This window comes from Ochotona princeps, chromosome 12 (assembly GCF_030435755.1).
Source record: "Ochotona princeps isolate mOchPri1 chromosome 12, mOchPri1.hap1, whole genome shotgun sequence".
NCBI lineage: Eukaryota > Metazoa > Chordata > Mammalia > Lagomorpha > Ochotonidae > Ochotona > Ochotona princeps.
In genome coordinates, this window is record NC_080843.1 from 62224867 (window position 1) to 62243041 (window position 18175).

Genomic DNA, 18175 nt, shown 5'->3' on the forward strand with positions numbered 1-18175 from the left:
TCCTCCCTGGAGCCATCAGCTCGGTGCACTGGGGAAACAGTGCTCCGCGCTCAGCTTTTGATCTCTGTCATTCTGGGAATTCAGGAGACTAGAAAGACCCCCTGTCCTGAAGATCCCTCTGGCCCTCTCAGTGCCCCTGCAGGCTGGGTGCTGCTGAAGAAATCAGAAGTAGAGCCCCATAGGCCTGGGGACAAGAGGGGCACATGGGGCTGCTTTGGCCCAACCATTCCGAAATAAGCAAGCAGGCAATGCTGACAGTCCTTGGGTTTTGTTTGTATTTTGCAAATCTACTTTGAAGAATTTTGTGAGTCTCAGAGGAGCACTTTCATGTCATCCTTTTTTTCTTTAGAATTTTCCCTAAAACCCATTAGGGAGATTTAACATATTCCAGATTTAGCACTTTATTTGACTTTTATTCCTGCCTTAATTTTTCCCCTATTTTTAATTTCTCCTCTGATGTTTTTTAAATTTAATATTTCTGGGTTTACAAAGTTTGCATATCCAACAGCAAAATATCCTCAAAAATTTTTTTCTCATTGATGTATGAGTTGCTTTAGGCTAATGTTGTGTGCTTGCCTAACTCAGAAAGTAAGATGATGTAAGACTAATGCCACCACAGCTTGGGATCATGGAGACAGAACACCAAGGGGTCCTGAGCCTCATGCCAGTAGAGGTGTATGTTTTTGAGCACCGTTTTGGTGATTTTTCTCTCTCCAGGAACTTCGGACAAGTCCAGTCTGGAGCTGATCACACTGACATGCACCTGTGTGGTGGCCACCCTCTTCTGGCTCCTGCTAACACTCTTTATCCGAAAGCTGAAAAGGGTAAGGATGCAGATAAATTTCTGTGCTGCTCTCTAAATACTTTTCTGGTAAGATCTAGAGTAAGCACTCTCCCTTCTGGCTCATTCCTGTCTGTCATGTGGTGAGCACTGAAAATAAGTCAGAGAAAGGTTGCAAGTGGGGGTGGGGGGGATGGGGAAAAGAAAAAGCACACATGAATTCATCTCAGAAATACAAAAAAATGTTTTCAATATCAACTATGAAATAGAATCTTTAAAGTTAGGATGGGAACTGTGAACTCCTCATTTTTTTTCCACTTCACTCTCTGTAAAGAACTAAAAAGGAAAAGCACCCTGACTTCTCTCTGATCACATTATGGGAATTCCAAGAAGGGCGATGTTCATACTGAGCCCTACTATGAAAGTAACTTCTTTGGAATTTGAGGTCCAGCTTGGAATTCAGGATATCAGATTTCTATACTTAGGTTTGGTCACATGAGCTATTTTTTGGAAATTCAAAGGAAGTAGAAAACGTTCATTCATCATCTACTCCATTCACTCGTGCTTCAGAGGTTTACTCTGAACCTGCACCATGTGGAGTGCCAGGCTCTGTGCAGGCCCATTGGTGACAGTAGAGAGGAAGTGCTGGCAGGTGCTGACTGAGCAGGAGGTTGGCTCTGCTCAACCACCTAGGCAGACTTCAACTACAACTCGGGGCCAGCATTTGGTCCAACTGTTGCTTGAAGTCGCTGCCTGAAATACCCACATCCCATCTCAGAGTGCCCAAGTTCAAGTTACAGTCGCCCCACTTGCAGTGCAGCTTCCTACTGATGTGTGCGCTAGGAGGCAACAGGTGGTGACCCAAGGACTTGGATTTCTGCCACCCCTGTGGTAGATCTGGATGGAATGCCTGGCTCCTGCCTTGGCTGGTCCAACCCAGGCTGCTGGGGACACATTTGGGGAGTGAACAAACGGAAACAGGATCTTGCTCCATCTGTCTCTATCCAAAGATAAATCTGTATCTACCAAGTAAAATGAAAACAAAGCCAAACCAAAACACACTGCACACCGTTAGCTGACCAGGAGCTTCCCAAGGGGTGATTGGACACCGAGTGTGTGTGTGTGTAGAGGGAGGTATGAGACTCTGGAAGGAATTTCAAGAATTCCATGCCCAGGAAGCCCACCATCCAGCCATGATGTCCCAGGAAGTCGGGGAGGGAGCCGGTAGTAGAGGGGCCATAACCAGTTTCTGTAGTAATTCCCATCTGGCTGCAGACCGGGCTGTCTGTGCAAAGATGCTCCCCTGGTCTGTCAGGTGTACCCTCTTTGTTAAACTTGGCTAATAGGCTTACTGCTAAACATACACAAATAAATTTTAAGGAATAACGAAGTGGCAGGTGTTTTAAGCAGAGGGAAGGGCACCTGAGCGGCTGGGAGGAGTGAGGAGGGAGCCCACGGAGGATGCGAGAGAAGTGAAAGGAGCACTTCAGACAGTATGGTTAGAAGAGAGGTTGGCCAAGCAGGTCCCATGAGCCCTGTTGGAGAATTCGATGTGCCTCATAAATGCCATAGCAGCCTTGCAGAGGGCAAGGAGACAGAGCAGAGGTGTGGTCAGGGATCGGGTGTGGCAGAGGTGTACATCTGGAAAGGTTATGTTGGCTGCTACTGGGTGTGGAGGGCTGGACCACAGAGAGCAAGCATGAAAAGAAGGGCATCTGGCAGAAGGATTTATGGCAATGCAAACAAGAAGTGAGGATACTCATGGCTGGAACAGGGAGATGATTAGGAGGCTGAAGTCACAGGATTTGAGATGCTTCCAGGAGGTCTGCCGTTACTCATGTGTCTGCTCATGTCTGGCGGAGGTGATCTAGATTACCCTGCCTGGATCACCGAGAGCTGGATGCATGATTGTGCCCCTTTTCCAGAAGGGAAGCTGAAGCTCGGAGAGGGAAAGGAGCTGAGCCCTGGCCTGGGCTGTTTGCCATTGGATGTGCAAGGTGTCCTTCACAGCCCTAGGCTGAGAGGCCAGGCTGGCAACTGTGTCCTGTGCTATGCGCACAATGTCAAAGTGGCTCGTTTGGAGACTCAGGTTCACGTGATAGAGTCGGAAAGGGGAGATGCTTCTATCACACACACAGGGAAAAAGCAGAACTTGCCAGATGCGTGTGGGGGGCACAAAGGCTGCGGGAGTTCAAAGAAGGAGAGGGAAGGGAAAAGGACTTCAGAGGACAGCAGGCCCAAGACAGACTTTAAAAGCTGGAAGGAAAGAAGCAGAAAAACACAGGCCGCCCTGCCCCTTCTGACTTCCTGGACTGAGGACGTGGCCCTGTGACTTAGCACTCGGGGTTGCAGGGCACAGCGAGCTGGGAAGGTGGTTGAGCCTGGATGGAAGTGGTCCCCTTCATTTTGAAGACTTATTTGTTTATTTATTTTCATTGTATTTGAAAGGCAGAGGCACAGAAACTGCCCATGGCTTCACTCCCCAAATGACCACAAGAGCTGGGGCTGCACCAGGCCACAGCCAGAACTCAGACCAAGTCTCCACGTGTGTGGCAGTGACCCCGGAACTTGGAACTGTCGTCTGCTGCGTCCCACATTGGATTGGAAGCAGAATAGCTGGAGCTCAAACTAGACACTCCAATGTAGAGACATCCCCGATTGAGTCTATTTCTTCTTCATTTTTCTTTCTGTCTGAGATTTCATTTTATTTTATTTTATTGGAAAAGCAGACTTACAGAGAGAAAGATAGAAAGATCTTCCATCCTCTGGTTCACTCCCCAAATGGCTGCAATGGCCAGAGCTGCACCACTCTGAAGCCAGGAGCCAGCAGTTCCCTTTGGTTCTCCCATGTGAGTGCAAGATCCCAAGGCTTTGGACCATCCTCCATTGCTTTCCCTCACCATAAGCAGGGAGCTGGATGGGAAGCAGAGCAGCTGGGATGCAAACCAACACCCTTATGGTATGCTGGATTTCACTTGCAGGTGGACAATTAGCCTGTTGAGCCACTGCACTGACCTCATTCCCCTTTTCTTTCTTTTCTTTTTAAAAATGATTTATTTGTTTGAAAAGCAGAGTTACAGAGAGAGAAACAAAGAGAGAAGCAGAGAGACAGAGAATCAGAGATCGTCCACCCACCTGGTTTACTCCTCAAATGGCTGTGATGGCCAGGACTGGACCAAAGATGAAGCCAGGAAACAGAATTCTATCCAGGTCTCCCACATGGGTGGCAGGGATGCAAGCACGTGAGCCATCTTCCACTGCCTTCCCAGGCACATTAGCAGGGACTTAGATGGTAAGTGGAGTAGCCTGAACACAAACTGACGTTCAGATGGAATGCTAGCACCGCAGGCACTGGCTTGACCCACTGTACCGAGACCCTAGTCCCAGCCAGTGGAGTCTCAGTCCCCCCACCAAATGCCATGAGGGAACAGTCCATTCTATTTCTAAAACTTCTGTGAAATTTGATATTAATTTTTTTTTTTTAAAAAAGGATGAGAACATGAGAAAATTATGTTGCAGATAGAATGCCTATAGAATTCAGGGAGGAATGGCTGTAAGAGGCAGAAAGAAACAAGGAATCAAAAAGCATATGGTTTCTCCAACCACAGTGTCAATTCGTTGATAAAGACTAGGTCTTATCTTCTGCGCCCCACCCTGAACGGGGCAGGGTAATAATTAGAGCTAACATTTATACCAGGCTCTGGTCTAAGAGCTTTCCACAAAAGGGCTGTTGCATTTGATAGTCACAACAAGCCTGTCGTGATGTGACAGATAAGGATGCTTGGCTTAAGAGGTTAAGCCGCTTGCCCAGGTCATGTATATGGTCAGGAGTTGAGCTGTGAGTCAGAGCCAGGGAGTGGCCTCCTTGCTTGGGCTCCAGCGCACGTAAGCTGTGCAGCCTTCATATCCAGCGCCCAGCAACAGGCTGCTCAGTGTTAGTGTCAGCAGAGAGAATAAATATTTGCTGACTGTCAGTCTTCTCTCATCCTCCAAGCCCTCCTTTAAGGTCAGGGTAGTGTTTGCTCTCTCGATCCTCATTGAGAGAAGCCATGAAACTCCCTGGTGACACCTGGAGTGGCTGTCCACCTTTGCCTCTGCCAGTCCCACTGCCAGCTTCCCTATACATCCTGCATAAACCCAGCATGCTCCTTGCAGCCATCCAGGGCTCTTAGAGGATTGGGCACCATTTCTCATGGTCTTGGTTCTATAAGACACTGCAAAGTTGAGTCATGGCTACCTATGCTGGCAGCTTCTCCTGAACTCCTGGCACCCTGGAGCTCAGATTCATCTCCCAGCTTACAGGCACACACAAGTTTCTGCCAGGTTGGGTCCTTCTCGTTGAACACCAATGGCAGATGCAATGTGTGACCAACACACTCCCTGTCTTTGGATTCCACCCTATTTGGGGAGCCCTGCGGCGAGATTTTCTTCCTTGAGCAATTCGCCACACATTCTCATGATCATTTTTGTGAGAAGGAGCCTGATTGCGAGTGATGGATGAGGTGGGCTGTGACAGCCCCAGCACAGGGTGAGTAAAGGCCGAAGAATGTGGTGGGTGTGAAATGGTGTTCATGGGAGAGGTTGTCTTTTCGGCTCCAACTCTGAACCTGTTTGGGGAACAAGCAGGAAAGGAAGGGCCTCCCAGCCTCATTTAAATGAAATTTACATAGCTGCTGTATATAGAGGTCTATGGGAAAAGATGCTGCCTCTCTGTCTGGCCCATAGATATGCAGTCATCAGCTCTGGAAATTTGCCCATTACCAGGACATGAAATCTAATACCTTAAATGTAAACCGAGTTTTCCCTGATCTGAAATATAGAATATTTTCTGAGCTTGATTTGCATGACTATGATGAAGCAAGTACTTCAAGGCAGATGCAGCCTTATACACTTGACATCTTAAAAATGGCCAAATGAACCCAGAAAATGAGAGTGTCTCAGTACCATATGCATGCCTTATTCTTTGGGGGAAAAAAGAAAGTTTCTAATGGGCAGGTAGCTGAGGCAATTCCGGCCTTCTAAGTGATTAAACACTTCATGCAAAAGTGCCTTTCGCTGCCCCAGGGACACTAGGTTACTCTGTGACTTCTGGTCCTTCTTAGGAACATAGAGGAGCCCCAACACACCCCAGTGTTGACCCATCAGGAATGGACATTCCTGCTGACACATAGGAAATCCTTGCTAAGTCACTGTTGACAATGATTTTACTCAAATACTTGGCATTTTTCTAAGCAAAAATATCATGTAATTGTTAAGGAACAATCACGACACACAAAAAGCCACTCGAGAATTTCCGTGTTCTGTACTAGATGGGATGATGGAGCTAGCTCTGCAGAAACGCAGTGTGAGAATTGGAAGGACTCATTGGGTGGAAGTCTCACCATCAGGCGAGGTGTGCTCGGGAGGGGGCACACTTCCTGCTCCTAAGGACGCTGTTGCAGCTGAAGGACCCGAAGTAATAGTCGATGTTGGCAAGTCTCGTTTTGATTTGGACTTCTGAGATCATAAAAGTTGTTTTCTCCTTTCAGTGGATGTCTGACCTAGTACATGTTTGTCTTCATTGGTTAAGATGCCAGTTAAGACACCTGCAGCCCACATCAGAATGCCTGGGTCCAAAGTGCCACCTCTGGCTCCTAACTCCAGCATCCTGCTTAATTCAGACCCTGGGAGGCAACAGTGATGGCTCAAGTCATTGAGTACCTGCTGATACCATGAAGTCCCTGAATTGAGGTCCTGGTTTCCAGCTTTGGCCCACTCAAACCCTAGCCAACACGAGTAAACCAGTGGGTGGTTAATATTCTCTCTCTCTCTCTCTCTCTGTTTCCCTGACTCCAAAATTAAAATAATAATAATAACAAAGTCATTTTCTTCTTGGTGACCTGAAGCTCTCTTTATTTCTTAGTCGTCTTCCGAAATAAAGACCAACTACCTATCGATTATAATGGATCCAGATGAAGTGCCCCTGGACGAGCAGTGTGAACGGCTCCCTTATGATGCCAGCAAGTGGGAGTTTGCCCGGGAGAGACTCAAATTGGGTGATGTATCTCCTATGTACTGTGCTCTGAAGGGTGCAAAAGAAAGCCAGATGCTTAGAAACCAGTGGGTGGGGTGGACATTAGGTAGATAACTTTAAGGAATGCTGCAACAACAGGGCAGGTGACACGGTGGCATCTGTCTGTTTACACGATAGTTATTAAGCACCTCAACACCTGTCGACAGCAGGCCTAGCTGAAGCCCTGGGGATACAGCAGAGCTCAAGTGTCTTCCCTCAAAGGATTCCATCTGGAGACAGATGCCAAAGTAGATGAGAGTGAAGTGGGAGGGATAGAAAAGTCCTTCCAACAGGAGCCTTCCAATTCTGGGCACTCATAAACAGTGACATTGTTGTCACCCAGGGTGGCGGGGAACAGTAAAGCATCACATGTTTGTGGAAACTTTGCTCTTCAAAATTGTGGGTCAAAAGTTTCCTCTGCACAAATCTATGATTTACTGGTTTGGGCTCCCCAGGGTGTTAGGAATGCCCGAAGTCCCCTAAGGGTTTCATTTTTGCAGTGAAAACTGTTATTTTCTAGGTAGTGGAGATGCTGTAAGTAGCAGGCAAATGAACTTCTATCCTGCTCTGGTTCCTCCAACCCACATGTCACAGTGCAAATTAACCTCCAGCCCACGGGGCTACGGAATAACGGGAGCCTCGATGACTCCTACCTAAAAGCCTTCGGGTTGTGGTTTCTGTGTTTTCCACTGCCTCCTGTGTATGCCAAAGTCATTAGTGGTCGGAAGTAGGAAAACAGACTGTGGATCTCGCGTCCCTGGAGCTCGTCTTCTCAGTGTGAAGGGCCTGTGGTTCCAAGTTCAACAACACATGCAAACCACGATGGAGTGTGTGTGGAGGGGGAGGGGACAGGGAGCGCATCCTTAATGTGATTCCGATTCCTTGATGAAAGATCTGCTCCTGGCAGTTACATTCTGCTTGGCCTGAGAGGAAAAAGCTTGGATGTCATTAAAAGCTGGAGAGGAGGGAGAAAGTCCGTGATGGCTGCTGATGGTGGGGCAGGGGAGGAGGAGGAGGGAGGATGGCAGGTGACATGCTGGATGAGTTCCTTCTGCAAGTCTCAGTTCTATGGCAGCTAGCCCGGTCCAACAGTGACAGGGACCATGGGATCACTTTCCCACCATCATCAGTCATTCCCACACTACGTTGCTTTCCAGCATTAGCCGTCAGCATTAAAGGTGTGTCTTCTTCCAGTAGAGAAAATGTGAGCTGCACCTGCTTGTCCCTCCATTATTCCCTAGAACTTTAGTGATCCCTGAAAGTGAGAACTTTAGTGATTTCCTAAAACCTTAGTGATCCTGCAAAAGTGAGAACAATTGCTCAGCCTTCTGTCCAAATCCTCGGAGCTCCTGGAGGGGACAATACACTCCCACTTGAGGCTGGTGTCTGCTGGAGTGTCTCTGATGGGTGAGAGAGACCATCCTGTCTGCAGACTTGGTGTTCCAGGGTGGCTGCTCGGCGGGCCTGACGTTCCTCCTGTTCGTGTGCGAGCATGGAGGCCTGAATGTGTTGTGTCATGGGAGCCAGATCGACGACAGTCCTTTGAGGTCATGACCAGCAACTACAAGCAACCAAGACCAATGGGTGGCAGGAAAGAAAAGGCTAGGTGGATGGGCAGAGTCATGGAGGGCATCTGATGGCAGCCTTCACTCTGTGAGGCAAGTCGCCAATTGCATAACCTGAGGGATGTAGTTGGATCTTGGGACAAAGATGTCACTACCATTGAAATCTCTAAAATGCAGGAACAAAGGCAAGCTGGTTTGGGTTTCCCATTGTGATTCTTCGCTAACCCTGTGGGAAGGAAGGAAATGAACACCCTCACCCCTACCCCGCCACTGCCTGGAACTTCATCGCAGAGGTTAGGGTAGTGCCTGGCATTGCATCTTTTTAATGGAAAATAATTTGAAGTCAGAAGTCGGTAATAGAGGAAACTTCGCTAGCAGTCTAGAATTTGGCAAATGGATACTGCCTGGACTGTGGCTGCTGCCTCTGGCTCCCCCAACTCCTTCCTGGGGGCGGGGAGGGGGAGGTGGTAATATCCTTGCATTGTATGGCAGTGACCTCGCATATTTTCCAGCCTCTTCGAGGCCTTCCAGGCAGCACCAGACAGAAGAGTATGGGGGTGGGGGCTGGAGGATCAGGGAGGTCAACCCCAGCTCAGTGTGCCTGCCACTGGAACCACCACGGACCTGGATCTGCCAAAGGACTCCAACCCTCCCATGATTAAAGAGCCCGTAATGACTTCATGCTGTTTTATGAGGCAGCAGTCCGGCTTCCAAGAGAATAAATGAAAAGCCAAGTGAGAACCAGTTTATTCTCACTGATAGAAGCCAAGTCCCCAGACACTTGTTAAAACAAAGTGTGTTGTGACGGCTGAGAAGGGAATGTGTGGGGGTGGATGCTGTGCACGGGGGAGGGATTCCATCTGCCCCCACCAGGCCGGGGTCACAGAGTACTGTGTGGGGAGGTGATGCCAGGGTTGCTCAGGCCCTGGGCAGTCTTCCTGTTTAAGGGCCGAAGACACTAAGGAAGGAAAATATCATCCTTTCACCCTAAACAAGGTAGGGAATAAACTGTCAATTCTAGTGCCCCCGTTTCTTTTTAAATATTCATTTATTTTCATCTGAAAGGCAGATTTACAGAGAGAAGGAGTGACAGAAAAAAATCTTCCATCCGCTGGTTCACTCTTTAAATGGCCGCACTGGCCGGAGCTGAGCTGATCCGGAGCCAGGAGCCAGGAACTTCTCCTGGGTCTCCCATGCAGGTGCAAGATCCTAAGACCTTAGGCCATCCTCCTCTGCTATCCCCCAGCCATAGCAAGGAGCTTACTGGGAAGTGGAGCAATCGGTACACCAACTGTTGCCCATACGGGACCCTGGCACTTGGAGGAGGATTCCCACATCAATTACATGTGCACGGGGCTCCTGGGAGCTCTTTTCATTTCTTTTGATTCACTCATTCACTTATGTCTTATTTAAAGGGTAGAGTTACACAGAGAGCGGAAGAAAGTAAGAAATCTCTCATCTGCTGGTTCACTCCCTTAATGGCTGTAACAGCCAAGACTAGGATAGGCCCAAGCAAGGAGCCAAATACTCTATCCAGATCTCCCATGTGGATGGCAGGGACCAAGCTATTTGAGCCATCATCCTCTGCCTTCCTGGAAGCATTTGCAGGAAACTGGATTGGGAATCAGAGTAGCCAGAACCCAAAGGGGTACTCCGGTATGGGCCTGAGGGCACCCACGTCCCAGCTGAACTTGTCAGTTCACAACCCCCACCACAAGGGCTCTGTTATTTTAGCAGTCTCCATTACGGTCTATTTCAGAAGAAAACAGAGCATATGCAAGGACAGACTGTCCCCTGGTTCAAGCTCTAGCTCCCCTCCAATACTAGCTCCGGATGCTGACCCACTCCTAATGCTGAACCCACATCCTGCTAATATGTACCCTCAGAGGCAGCAGGTGATGGTTCAAGTATTTGGGTGGCTGACCTCCATCCGTGTGGGTGGCTCGGACTGAGTCCCTGGCTCCCACTTCCAGCCTAGCCTCGTGGACTGTGTGGACTGTGTGGACTGTGTGGACTGTGTGGACTGTGTGGACTAGTAGATGGGAACGCTGTCTGACTGTGTCTCTGCTGCTTTTCAAGTTCTCAGAAAATGGATGTTGGTTTCAGTGCGAAAGAAAATTTTGAAATCCATGCACAGCTTTTTATCCTAAGCAGTTTTCTTTTTGCTTTTTTTCTCATCAATTCTCAATTTAATGTGACACACTTAGAGAATAGATACAATGGAGTTCATAGATTGAATTCTAAGAATATAATGATACTTCCACGAACTTTTTGATGCCCCCTTGTGTGCAAGGATTTCAATCTTTTGCACTCCAATCAATGTATCTTTTCCTTCCATTTCCCATAAACGTTGTGAAATCTCTGCCCATGTTGTTGGCTCTGGGGCCGGGGAGGAGTGGTATTAAGGAGTTGTGCAGGTGTTATGTTTGACCAGAATAAAAGCAAGTCCTCTCACCAGTGTTCCTACACCAGTGTATAGAGATGTATAGTCATGTTGGTCAGGGACACCTTGCCACACCTGTCCTGCAGGCCACGGGGCAGGGCAGGGGATGAAGACCCTAGTCAGCGGCTCAGCGAAGATGATTTTATCACTGGGCAGAAAATGATCAAGGTTCCAATATGATGAGGAATCAAGAAAGCTACCTAACAGACATTACAAAACACTTTGTTTCTTATTTTTTTTAAATATTTTTTAATTGGAAAATCAGATTTATGAAGAGAAGGAGAGACAGAGAGCAAGATCCTCCATCTGTTAGTTCATTCTCCAAATGGCTGCAATGACCAGAGTTGAGCCCATCTGAAGCCAGAAGTCAGGAGCTTCTTCTGCAACTCTCATTTGGATGCAGGGTTCCAGGACTTTGGACCATCCTCTGCTGATTTCCCAGATCACAAGCAAGGAGGTGGATGGGAAGTGGAGCAGCCAGGACACAAACTGGAACCCGTATGAGATCCCAATGCTTGCGAGGGGAGGATTAGCCAGTTGAGCCAGTTGGACCCTTAAAGATTTTCTTAAAAAAATTCAATAGATATATAGGTAAACACATGTATATATATATATTCACCTAGAGGAACTGTATAATGGAGGCTATTATATCAAAAAGAGAAGGTACATTGTGATATGCATCTCTACTCCCAAATAAAAGGAAAACTCCCAAAGAAACTGTTAAATATATCTTGGCAATAGGATGCCTGACGTTCTATGTTGTCTGTACCTACAATGTCATGATACACTTAAATGGAAGGATTTGCTGAAGGACTGTACTATTGTAATAATCTAAGGGAAAGCAGCTGAGGGGAGAAGGGAACTAGGGAAGGTGGAAGGGGAAATCCCTGAGCCTATGGAACTGGAGCAGGAAAAATAAAAACTTAACAAATAAAAGTCTTTGGGGTAAAGGGATAAGAGGATGAAGAAGGGAGGAAGAAAGGTTAGCGAACTGAAGGCGTGCTACCCGAGCTGTCTGACAAAGAGGACCCACTTGAAAAAGAGGGGGTTGTGGTAAATTACTCCTTGATCGTGAGGATGTATTTTGAGTTGGTGGTGTTTGATATTGTTTATACAGGCTGCTTCAAAAAAAAAATTGGTGGAAAAGTGGGACTAAAAAGAAAGCAAGATGGATAGATGTGTTTGTTTATTTGAAAGGCAGAGTTACAGAGAGAAAAAGAGAGGGAGAAACAGAGAGAGACCAATCTTGCATCTGCTGGTTTACACCCCAAATGGCCATCACAGCCAGAGCTAGGATTGTCTGAACCTAGGAACCAGGAACTTCTTCTAGGTCTCCCACGTGGCTGTATGGGTCCAAGAGTTTGGGTCATCCTCCGTTGCTTTCCCAAGGAGTTTGATCAAAAATGAAACAGCTGAAATACAAACCAGCACTCATATGGGATGCCAGCACCGGCCTCTCCATTCACAAATTTTTTTGAAGCCTACTGTATGTTGGAACCAAAATACACTGAATTTTAATTCCATCTTCCAGGTGTCTGCTGAAGCCCCTACATAGAGGGGATCTGTCCAACAGGTGGTGGGGAAAGAACTGGGAAAATTCAGATGGAATCTCTATTCCTGCAAGCCAAGTTGGCTCATCTGAGGGAGCGAAAGGAAATGTGTCACTAGTCATGATAGCATTCCCTAACGGGCACCATGAAGGAAGTCTTGTTTTGTGATTGCATTTGGCAGCCACCGCTCTGGAGTTGAGACCAATTACTACCAGTGGTCGACGGGCTCACGTGCTGGACCACAAGGATTTATAATCATCGTAGAGATTATGCGGAGATTATGGAGAAATGGGAGATATTTGGTCTGGCAGGAAAGTTTGAGAAATGACTTAGTGATTATTACTGAGTTATGAAGCATTATTATAACCCAGAGCAGAAACCACCAGTCTCTATTCCTCTTTTTTAGCTGAAAACACATGAGAAGAAATGACCTTAAGTGGTTAGAAAAAGCCTTAGGTGAAATGCCAGGGAGGGCCTCTTGGTAATCATGTTATTGAACAATAGCGAGACTACCCAGGATCTCGGAACCCCTCTCCTAGGGAACTTTCTACCTTCACAGAATGCCTCCCTCCAAAGGAAGTGGGGTCCTCCACAATGAAGAGCTGGGGGGCGGGGAGAAGACTGTAGGAATGTGTCAGTCTGTTCACTGGAGATGGGTTCAAAGCCACATGCCTCTAGGAAAAGGCATTTCCTTCCTGTAAAAAAAAAAAAAAAAAACCTGAACTCGCCCTGCTGACTCAGCAAACAAACCATTGTCTTCTTTTCCTTGTAGGCAAATCGCTTGGTAGAGGGGCTTTTGGGAAAGTGGTTCAAGCATCTGCTTTTGGCATTAAGAAATCTCCCACGTGCCGGACAGTGGCTGTGAAAATGCTGAAAGGTATGTGTGCGGCAGATTGGTGTTGGGCTGGCCCCTCCCCATTGGGCGTTCCCTGCATGCTAGCCCACGGTGGCTATGGTGGAAGGAGATGCAAGCTGTTCCTGCTGTTTTCACATCACGTGTGTCTACTGCTGTAAGTCCCTTTGCGCAGGAATTTCCCATGAGGCCAGCCAGTCTGGGCTCAGAATAAACCTTATCAATGGAGCGATCCAGCATTTCCCTGGGAACATGAGCTCTGTCACCTCCAAGGTCCTTTTCTTCTCAGACTCTACACTGCCAAGGACTTCAGCCCACTGTAGCTGTAGGTACCAAGTCTTTGACATGATCTGCTCTGACACCGTAATGGAAAATTTGCCGCATATCACAAATCCCAAAGGTGTAACTTGTCCTTGACCTAACTGTAAAGTGAGACAGCTAGGACAACTTAGCTGATCAGAAAGCTACATGATTTTAAACTGTCAAACCCCAACAACCATAAAACATTTCCTCTTTAAGAAACTACAAAAGCCAAATGAGCTTTCTAGCATTGAAAGATACCGCCACTGGGTGAAATACCAGGAGACGAAGCCAAATCCCACAATGAGTCATGACTACCACCCTGACAGACTGGAAAAAAAAAAAAAAAAGAAAGAAAAAGAAAAAAGAAAAAGCAGGGAAAACTACAAAAACCTAGGTCTCCAGCATTCATGTGAGTGCAGTCCAAAACTTCATGGAAACTAGGATTCAAAGCTGCCTTTCAGTACAGACCTTTTCGGGTCTGGACTTTATGCTATTTAGGATTCTCAAAGGAGAGAGAGAGAACCACTATCAAGTACCTAGCACAGACTCCCGGAGAAGGTGCCATGTGCTTCAGGAAACTTTGAAGTTCCCATCCTTCTATAGTGCTATCGTCACCATTTCACACACCCGGCATATACACTTCCACCTCAACAGGGCACCTCAGAAAGGCAGGACTGACAGCGCTTGAGAGAGAACTTTAAAAAAAAATTATTTATTTTTATTGCAAAGTCAGATATATAGAGAGGAGAGACAGAGAAATATCTTCCATCCGATGATTTACTCCCCAAGTGACTGACCCAAATCCAGGAGCCAGGAGCTCTTCTGGGTCTCCCATGCAGGTGCAGGCTCTCAAGGCTTTGCAGTGTCCTGGACTGCTTTCCTAGGCCACAAACAGGGAACTGGATGGGAAGTGGGACTGCCGGGATTAGAACCGGCGACCATATGGGATCTTGCTTAGTTCAACGCGAGGACTTTAGCCACGAGGCCACAGCACCGGACCCTTGAGGGAGAACTTAACAGTTCTATTCAGAAAGCAGTTGGGGCAGAGTTTTGCAGACACAAGCTGGGGCTTTCATTCAGGATGGACGACCCATTTCTGTGAGAGAACTTGGCATAGCACTCCCAGCCCAGCCCTCGATCCAGAAAAGAAGAGGTAGTCACACATTTTCCATATGAGAGAACTCTAGACTGGGTATTTTCACAGACACCGTTTGAACTACCCGCATCTGCCCTTCTATTGTCTCTCAGTGAGCTATGTCGGGGAGCTATGGTCGTCCCCAGTTTACCGAGGAGGACATACGGCTTCTGGCGAGGCCACACTCCTGCTCTGTGTGCACATAAAGGTTGATGTACAAGTCTTCCAGCTTTTTCCCCCAGCCCACAATCTGTGCAAGAGGGACCGCAGGGACCTTGTCTGGAAGTGGCCCCTGCTCCAGTGCCCAGAACTCACACTGGCATGCCTAAGGGAGGCAACCAATGCCCAATGCAGAGATGAGGCAGAGCTGAACGTGGACACGTCTGTGCTCCCAGTGGGACCCATTTCCCTGCTTACTGCCACATGCTGCATGTTAGAGAGGCTTGGCTGGTGTTTGTGCTAGCCTGCTCTGTGTCCAAGCTTCCACCTGTGCCCCTGTCTAGAGAGGAGCAATTTCAGCCAGCAGTGCCTGGTTTTCCTTCTGTGTATGTAAGGGTCTGACGAGTTGGAACTGAGATGATTCTGACTTGGGTTGTTTTTTTCTGAAAGAATTCATCACATCTTTGCTCTGTAGTGTAGAAATTGTGTGTACAATCTTTATAAATACACATCTTTGGATAAGTCATCAGCCTGAATTGAGATTTAAAAAAAAAAAAAACAGAACTGCCAAATAACCCATTCTACAATATCTGGGAGAAATTGCAAAGGCAGAATGTCAAACCAAGGCCATGAATCAAAGCCATGTCAAAGGCTGTTTGAGCAGCAACCATAACTTTTTTGGACCTAAAACCTATGTCTGACATGAAAGGAAGCAGCATAGTGTATCATTCTCCAAAAATACTTGTTTGGCATCTACTCTGAGCCAACCACAACTCCATAGGGAAGCTTTTGGAGTTTACTTGGTTATTATTAGAAAATGATGTGTGCATATGAAATTCCATGTCAACATCCAACCCAACATTAAATACACATACCTTTATACACATTTCCAATACGCTGTCCTACAGAAACACTTGCAGATGTGCAGAGTACATATATCCTGTCTGTTACAGCATGATCTGTACCGGCCAAACAACTGTAGCCAGTCCAGATATCAGGATATCAACTGCTTTCAAAGACTGAAAAAAAATCTCTCATATATTGAAAGTGGAAAACATAAAATTTGAAAATGCATTTGCATACCAATATGATTTCCTTCAAAACCTGCCTTTCGTGGGTACTTTATATGTTATAGGGCATAGGAAAAACTAACAGGGGTTGCCTGGAGGAAGGTCAGTGGACTGGAATGGCACTTATTTTTACATGAGAGCCTGCTTGCACTCCATAGATTTCTACTCCAACCCACATTGTCAGGCTGCTTTCCAGTAAGACTCTTTGACCCTTCTGTTTCTAAAAATATTTTCTAAACTGTTCACACCTTAGGCATGACCCAATAAGAATAAGCACATTTAGGCAGAAGACTCTTCATTCCTGGACTGGTGTCGTTTATCTCTAGGCGTGATGCTCGAGTCAAATGCTATGAGTTCTCCCAACCCCAGATAACCCTGTGAACTCCAGGGAGGAGAAAGGGATAGGAAGAAATAACACACTGCAACGATGTTTACAGAAGTAGCCATTCTGCCCTCCCCGAGCCCCGTGTGCTCCTTCCTTGGGGCTCTCCAGGGCAACAGAGTGGAAAATGGGGCGGGGAGTGGGGGGTGCCTCTCATGCCCTTGTGCACCTGGTTCTGCCAGAAGGGAAGCCTTTGGAAGGCCATGCCCAGCTCTGAGTCAGTGTGTTGCTGCACAGAACTGGGTCCACCAAGAGGAAGTGTCCAGTGACTAACCCCAGCACTGCACTGGGCCTTACTGTAATCCAAAGGATCTTGACTCAGGAGGGGAGGAGTAAGGAAAACAGCCTGGAGGCCTGGCCTTTCTGCAAAATGTGGGGAAGTCAGTGAAGCCACAGGCTGAGCCCTGGCACACAGGGAGGGCAGAAATACCACCTCTGTGGGAAAACAGCCTACTGTGCCACCACCCTGACTCTGCCTCGCTTCTCACACAGAGGGAGCCACGGCCAGTGAGTACAAAGCTCTGATGACCGAGCTCAAGATCTTGACCCACATTGGCCACCATCTGAACGTGGTTAACCTGCTGGGAGCATGCACCAAGCAAGGAGGTAAAGAGGAGGGCTCTGTCCCCAACCAGGTCCCGCTCAGAGAGGCGTTGCCCAGCATCCAACACCTTCCCACAGACTACAGGTCTAGTGCAAGGCCTCTCTCTCTCTCTCTCTCTCTCTCAGGATGACTTGGGAGGGAGTGTGACCAGAACTAAAGAACACATGTAAATGATGACACATTCCTCGATACTTCCTCTGAGTGCCTGAATCACCACTGGTGGGATGGCAGGAGTGGGGGATGGTGGGGACAGCCCCAAGGGCCCTTCCTATCAGCTCCACATTACAGACAGGCTGTATTCCCATCCAAGTACTAACCAGGTCCGACTGTATTCCTTGAGACAAGTGCAAAGCACGGAGCTGTGTCTTAGGACTGCAGGCTGCAGGCAGATCCCACAGGCCTTGCTTTACTTCTCCATGGCAAGGCTAGCGCTTGGATATAGGTGTGCAGTTGATGCTTGAAGCTTAAAGAAAGGGGATGTGAAGAAGCCCTGCCTGCTCTGAGGTCAAGGCTGCTCTCAGAAGGAGTCCCAGGAACCTATACACAGCCCCACCTCCTTCTCCCGTTATCCCTTGACAAACTTCCCAAGTTCTCTGCTGTGCTAACTTGCTTCTGTGTGCTTCAACTTTACACCTGCAAATAGACCAGAGCTAAAGAGCCCACTCATCTCTCTGGCTGCCTAGGAGATATGGGCACCTGAGGGCAGTTGCTGGATCCCAGGTGGGTGCCAAACCTGCTCTGCTCACTTCCTTCGTGGCTCTGGGAGCAATTTCCATTCTAGAACCCTGAGGGAGGAGAGGTGCTGTCAACATTTCTAGCACATGTAAAAACCAGCGAAGTTCTTGCAGTTACACAAAGGCACTCCACCAGGACAAACCCCAACTTCATGAAGCCCAAAGAAATAAGACGCCTGATTCCTTCTGCAACTGAGACTTGGGCATGCGGTTGGCAGTAGCTCGGGGAAGTAACTTCAGGGTCATGTGCGCTTTGACCAGGAAGTGATACGCTATGGGGGCAGTACACAGCAGAAGAGAGGCATATTCAGGGCCCACAGTGGATGTGCAATCTAACTGGCCTTCCTTCACCATCCTCTCGCTTCTCTTAGACCCAGGGTTGGCAAGTCACGGCCAGCCGTGAAGCTCAGAACGATTTGCCCGTAGGGAAGGGAATCAAAGAGGATGGTATGTGCAACTATGTGAACACTGAGTCTTGGTAGTCACAGTTTCCCAGAGCAGCGACATCCTGGTTCCAGGCTATAAGGGTGGCACTGGACAGCTG

At 47.7% G+C, this 18175-nt stretch overlaps 1 protein-coding gene across 1 annotated transcript in view; it reads left to right on the forward strand.

Annotated features, from left to right (window-relative positions):
• FLT1 (fms related receptor tyrosine kinase 1) overlaps positions 1-18175 on the forward strand; it is a 172720-nt gene that overhangs the window by 133494 nt on the left and 21051 nt on the right. The window contains exons 16-19 of the mRNA XM_058670920.1: positions 718-824; positions 6684-6816; positions 13164-13268; positions 16786-16899. Of these exons, the coding sequence (XP_058526903.1) occupies positions 718-824; positions 6684-6816; positions 13164-13268; positions 16786-16899 (459 nt within the window). The remainder of the gene's footprint in view (positions 1-717; positions 825-6683; positions 6817-13163; positions 13269-16785; positions 16900-18175) is intronic.